The 6,185-nt window shown below is 49.2% G+C and overlaps 2 protein-coding genes across 2 annotated transcripts; one reads left to right on the forward strand and one right to left on the reverse strand.

Moving 5' to 3' along the window:
• Positions 1-31: 31 nt before the first annotated feature.
• On the reverse strand, positions 32-1,316 carry ACYP1 (acylphosphatase 1). Its single transcript, XM_069017904.1, is given in 3 exon segments — positions 32-691; positions 1,078-1,178; positions 1,181-1,316. Coding segments are annotated over 3 exon segments (453 nt in total). The 3' UTR covers positions 32-475.
• A 103-nt stretch (positions 1,317-1,419) lies between these two features.
• On the forward strand, positions 1,420-4,818 carry ZC2HC1C (zinc finger C2HC-type containing 1C). The gene is made up of 3 exons (XM_069016008.1): positions 1,420-1,611; positions 2,084-3,314; positions 4,001-4,818. The coding sequence occupies exons 2-3, from the start codon at positions 2,091-2,093 to the stop codon at positions 4,265-4,267; spliced, it is 1,491 nt and encodes a 496-aa protein (XP_068872109.1). The 5' UTR covers positions 1,420-1,611; positions 2,084-2,090; the 3' UTR covers positions 4,268-4,818.
• Positions 4,819-6,185: the final 1,367 nt, after the last annotated feature.

The raw sequence follows: 6,185 nt of genomic DNA on the forward strand, positions 1-6,185 counted from the left end.
CCTCCATCTGACTCCCATTCCACACAGGAGGTGAAATCCAAGCAATTTTATTCTACAGAAAATGCGAAGTTCTGGAATACAATAAATTGTTTCTGAGGCATTTAGTGCACAGAAATAATGCTTTTAGCGGGGTTTTCTATCAGCATTGACCCTGTGATTTCCTTCACACGAACACCGCACTCTACAAATTTCACATTTATCTCATGTACAACTCCCCAAACCACGAACACTTGGAAACAGAGGTTCTGCCCCTGAACAGCCCCTCCCAACAGAGACAATATAGCTCTTCCTCTACCCACCAGAATTCTGCGAAAAGCTGAGCATCAAACTAACAGCGCAGCAAAACAATAAGTTGGAAATTCAATAAAATAAAGTTCTCTAGAAGTGAACACTGGCTGACTGAATGAGTGAGGAAGAGGGGAAATGTTCCATGAGGGCAGTTCATGCTCCAGGCTTTACTTCTTCCTGGACAAAGTCACTTCAAAATCTGAAATTCCTTGTGCTCCAGCGCCTTGATCTTCTTCTCATTGCTGAACTCTGCTCGGCTGATACGGGACTGGGGACTTCCTATCTTTCTGAGCCAGTCTTGCAGCTCCCGCACCCTGGCAGTTGGACCCTGGATTTGCCCTTGGACAGTGCCGTGGCTGGTATTTTGGACCCAGCCAACAAGCCCCAGTCTCTTAGCCTCCCCCTGAGAAGACAATGCAAAGCAAAATGAGGTTAATCCAAACTGCAAAAGAGCAATAAAACAACATTCGCATACAGGAGCCAATTTTGGCAAGACACAGACCTCCAAGGAAGTTCCTGTGGCTCAGGCAGCAGGAAAGCAGCAGAGGATTCATTCGACTACTAAACATATTCTTTCACGCGAAAAGCTGCGGCTGAAACTCACTCTTCAGTCACGCTTACATAACCCGGCCGGGCTGCCAGCAGCACCGCGATGCCGGCGCTCAGAGCTTGGCCACGACCCCGCCCGCCCGCGGCTCGGCCCCTCCAAGGCGCCCGCAGAGGGCTGATAGCGGGCACGGCGCACGCCGGCAGGCAGGGCAGCCCGCCCCGCGGGACCGCGGCACGCACCTGGGTGTACTTGCGGAAGAACACGCCCTGCACCTTGCCGGACACCTCGTAATCCACGGACACCAAGCCCTCGTCCTCCGCCATGGCGGCACCACCACCACTTCCCCTGTCTGCGGCTGCGGCCGCCGCGCGCTCCGCTGCGCCTGCGCCGCGTGCTGGCCGCTGGGGGCGTGGCCTCCCTGCTGCGGCCAATGAAGAGCCGCTGCGGGGCCGGGCCGGTCCCTCATTCGCCAGCTCATGAATAATGCATACGGGGCGGCCTCATGAATAATGCATTAGGCCCGCCCACGGCCGCCGCACTCGTTCCGTCGTGGAACGGCCGCGCGGCCGGGAGCGGTCCGGGGGCGCGCGCCGGCCGGAGCCGCGCCGGTCTCCCGGCAACAGCCGCCAGCAGCGGCGGGCACGGCTCCGCGCCGGGGCCCCGGGAGCCGCGGGCAGCTGGAGGGGTCGCGTCTCTCGGGCCATAAGCGCAGCGTGTGGCGACGCAGCTTGCCGAGGAGGGAGGCCGGCGGAGCGCCGGGCGTAGCCCCGCAGGTAACCCCGCTCGCCCCGCGGCGTGAGCACCCGACATACCTCGGGGGATGTGGTGGAACGAGCCACAGGAAGACTGTGCCGAGCTTGGTCGGACTCCTGCTTGTCAGATCTGTGTGACATACTGGTGGATCACATTGCCAGAACTGAAGGGACACGTTAAGGGAAACCTCTGTCACTGCAGTGTATTTCTGCTGCTACCGTGATAAGGCAGGGCTCAGACGGAAAGAGAAATAGAAGTGTGTCTTATTTCTGGCTGTATAAACGGTTGGGACTAGTAGAGGCAGCATGGGAGCTCCCTAAATGGAAGGAATGTAAAGATTTATAGAAAGCAGAGAAGTTACAAAACCTTCACTAATACTTATTATAACCTCTGTCTGCAGCCTCCACGCATAAACTATAAGGAGAAGATTTGTCCAGTTTTGGATAAAATTGTCTGTAATGGCTTTGCTTCTAACCTCAGGCTCTTTCTCAGGCGCTGAATGGCTTTTTTTCCACCGGTGGCTCCAGCTACTAAGCTTGCTCCTGGTTCCCAGCCGAAACACCAGCAGAACAACTTTCAGCATGGATTCATACTTGACAAAGAGGAAAGTTTAAAAGATCTCTGTGCCCAAAAGAACCGAAGATACTCCTATTCAATGTCTGCAGAAAGTGTTCAGGACAGACCCAGGCATGGAGGCTTCTCTTCAGGCAGGCCAGAGAGCAAGTATCTCATCCGCCAGGCTTGTGCTCTGTCAGCTGAATCACTAGGCAGACAGAAAGAAGGAGTGGACCGTGCATATCCCCTGCAACCAATTTCTCACCACAAGAGTGCAAGTGCTCCACTGCTCACCACTGGAAGTTCCCCGTATGTGCAGGAAGCTCCAAACAGTAGATCAAGCTCAATAAGCAAAGGGATGGTTCCAGCAGGGAGGTCTCAGTTAGCTACAGTGCTCTGCCCTTGGGTAGGAAAGCCTGAACCATCAGTCCCCCATCTATACAGGACAGACCTGGCCTATATCCTAAAGCTGGAGGCAGATAGAAGGAACCTAGAAGAGGCAATTCAAAAGAAAAAGGCCATTCTTGGAGAGAAGCTGAGGAGGACAGCGGAGACACTTAGGAGGATTCAAAGAGAGAAGGAGCGTATCAAGGTAGTGGAGAGAAGAGACAGTGAAGTGGAAAGGACCCATGAGCAAAAGGCCACAAGGTACCCTGAAGAGAAAACTTTCAGAGCTGCAGACAGGCCAGGTGTTGGGATCTTCAGTGGAGCACAGTCTGCAGAGGACACTATCCCCAAGCCTGACACCACTCTCCACCCCCAAGAGCTGGCTCTGGGGAAACTCAAGGAGTGGCTGGTGGCCACAAAATACAACAAAACAAACAAGAGCAAAATGCAAGACAACATACCCATGGAGCATTTAGCTTCTTGTTCAAAACTGGCCCCAAAACATAGCCTTTCTCTCTCTGCCCTCTCAGACCAAGATTCTGATGACCACCCATCTGCAGAGATGCTATACATGCAGTCTGCCAGTGCTGCGGAGCAGGAGGGGTTTGGACAATGCAGCTTCTGCAAACGTAAGTTTCTCTGCACCAGGCTTGAGAAACACATGAGTATCTGTGGCAAGAACCAAGACTCCAAGAGGAAAGTGTTTGACTCCAGCAAGGCCAGAGCTAGGGGAACAGAACTGGAACAATATCAGCAGCGGAAGAGCTCAAGGAGTCCTCAGGTAATGTGTAGTCCCTTTGCCTCCCTGGATCCACATGTACTGCTCACACTCCTTCCACTTCAACATCTGACTGAGACACAAATGCCTTCCCGTGTACATGAGGCTAAGGGATAAAATCCAGTTATTGCCTCTGAAAGGTTCTTGCCAAATGGATTAATAGATCCATTTACAATCTCATAGATGGAGGCAGGAGTCCTGACTTAGCTTTATAATGTGTCAAGGGTGTACTACTGGAGAAAGCTCACTTCTTTGCTGTAGTTAGGATGCAGACTTGTTCTGCTGCAGTAAAGCTCTGTGACATCAGGGACTGCAGGGAGCTGACTGAAAATCCAGATAATAACACGGGCTGTTAAAATGAAGGTAGTGGAAACATGCAGACATGCAACATGCAACATGTTCCTGCAAAGCAGATATAGCAACCCTCTCTACTTCCTTGGCCCTACTGCTTGCTTTTCTGGTTATCCTCAAGCTCTTTCTAAATACTGGTGTTTCCATCAGTATTTCCTTTACATCCTCCTTCGCGCTGGTCTTTTTGATTCCCTTTGTGGGACTGAGCTTGTCAGGCTGGGTTTTATGTCAACAGGGAATGCACAGGAACAGGTGACATGGGTTGGGCTCTGAGTGTGAGTTTGAGAGTGGAGGCTGATGGTGGTCCCAGTTGCTCTGACTGCCTTTCCCTTCTGCAGAGTAAAACACCACCCAGAAAGAACAACTGGAAGCAGAAGCACGAGGCTCTCATCCACATCGTCTCACAGGCCCGCCAGGTGCAGCAAATCCTTGCTAAGGGGGGAAAGGTGTCTGATCTGCCCCCATTGCCTCCCATCGAAAATCCAGACTACGTTGCCTGCACCTACTGTGGACGCAAGTTTGCTCCCCGAGCAGCCGAGAGACACATTCCCAAATGCAAGAACATAAAGAATAGGCCCCCACCTCCACCACAGAGGAGGCGCTGATGAGGCAGTGCCCAACTGTACCTGCTGCTCTGATTCCCTGCCTGGTTTTTGCCAATTCCCAGCTATAGACATTTGTGTTTTCTGTAGTCTCAGCACTGGCTGCAAGCTTCTATCTACAGCAAGTGAACAGCTCAGGATGTATAAGCTGAATAACAGAGCTTGTATACTTTGACCTGTGCCCTGCGTTGCCCTACAAGAAATGTCCCTTTCCTCAGCACAAGAAGCTCAGGATCAGAAATTCCAGGGGTTAGAAAACCTAGCACTAGCAAGCACTTACTGTTCAAATCCATATGTCAATTCATGTGTATAGAACAACAGGGATACGCTGAACCAACCAGGCCCTTGAGGTAACAGAACAAGCATCACAACCAGATTTAGTATTTTTAAAAATGGAGTTTTCCTGCAGGCTAAGTTGCTAGGGACTTCTAAAAAACAAAGCCTGCACCCTTCCTTAAGTCATCTGCCTATATTCATCTTGGTTGCTGCAATGGTAGGGAATTATGACAAAAACATATCCCTTCTTTTGTTTCCTTCTCAAGATTTTTCTAGATTCTGATTATTAAATATATTAAACTAGTTCTCTTGTGTAAAAGTTATTTTAAATGGTCACAAAGTGTTCTCACAGTAAGAATGACTACTTTGTGTGAGAAAGTTGCAACAAGAACCAAACAAGGAACAAAAAAACTCCAGCGGCTCCTTTTGCAAGTCCTCCGGTAGCAGAGCAGCAGATCATGGGAACCTAGAGAAAGATCTAAAGCAATGAGATTAAGCTGGAATAGTCAGAAGCTGAATATGAAGAAATATTCCAGCCTTCAATGTGTGAACCTGACTCCTGAAAGAGGTTGGAGAGCTTCTGTCCTATAGATATGTGAGCAGAAATATCAATCCCTTGGCCCACTCTGGAAAAGCATGAAGGTTCCAGAAAGGATCATTGCTGCCCTGTGCCAGCCAATGATGAGTGTACAAACCTGAGAGAAAAAGCAGACTCAAAAGAAGGGAAAATAATTTGCTGTATCCAAACTGATCAGAGAAGCAAGGCCAATGCTTTTACTTCAGTGTTTCAAAAAAACAGGATAGCAAGAGGTAGGAAAGGGTAAACTGAAACCTTTATGCCAGCCTCCCTGAATTCATGAAAGGTATAAGTGAATTGAACAAACTAGTTAAAAATTTCAGCACCACTGCCTGTCTTCTAATATTAACTGTTTCCCTTGCACTATGTTTTATTGACTATATTTAGTGGACCCTAAAGGTCAGCAGATTGTAAATGGTGACATGTGGATACACACTGAAAAGCATTTGATGCCGTAAAACAAGCCCATGTGTTGGGGACTTCTCATAACTGGCAGGTAAATAGCTAACACTGAGATTGAAAAGATTGAAACTGTGGATTAAGAAAAAGTTATTAATATTAAATCACCAGGCTTCATTCGTTACCTGTTTTGGAGCTAACTGTGGGCAGTTCTCCCCTCTTTGCTGTTGTTTCAATATCCAGAAAGTCTCTGATAACTGGTTTAAAACTTAGTAGCATATTAGACAAAGTATCAGGCTCAGCACAGAGATTTAGGGTGCTGCTTTGCTATCATGGTTAGTCACCCTGACTCTACTCAAGCCATGTCATTCACGCCAGCTCAGCTTCCTCTTTTGCTCCTGCAGTACAATCCCCCTCTCAGAGACATGCTGCATTTTCAGCATCCACACCTCTAGCGAATTTTAAGGCTTTAACTCTGCTCCGCCTTTCAAGATATGTCACAATTTAATAAAACTCCTGATAGAAGTGACAGGCTTTAAGCATAGTGCAGGAGCAGTTGGCTAAGCAGGTGTCAGGCAGGTTCTCCCTTCTGTAGGCTTTAATGATCAGTGAAGCTCTTCTGAGAGAAGCAGGTACTTCTTCCCTTTAAGCCTTTCTTCCTGTTACTCA

This window comes from Aphelocoma coerulescens, chromosome 5 (assembly GCF_041296385.1).
Source record: "Aphelocoma coerulescens isolate FSJ_1873_10779 chromosome 5, UR_Acoe_1.0, whole genome shotgun sequence".
Lineage (NCBI taxonomy): Eukaryota > Metazoa > Chordata > Aves > Passeriformes > Corvidae > Aphelocoma > Aphelocoma coerulescens.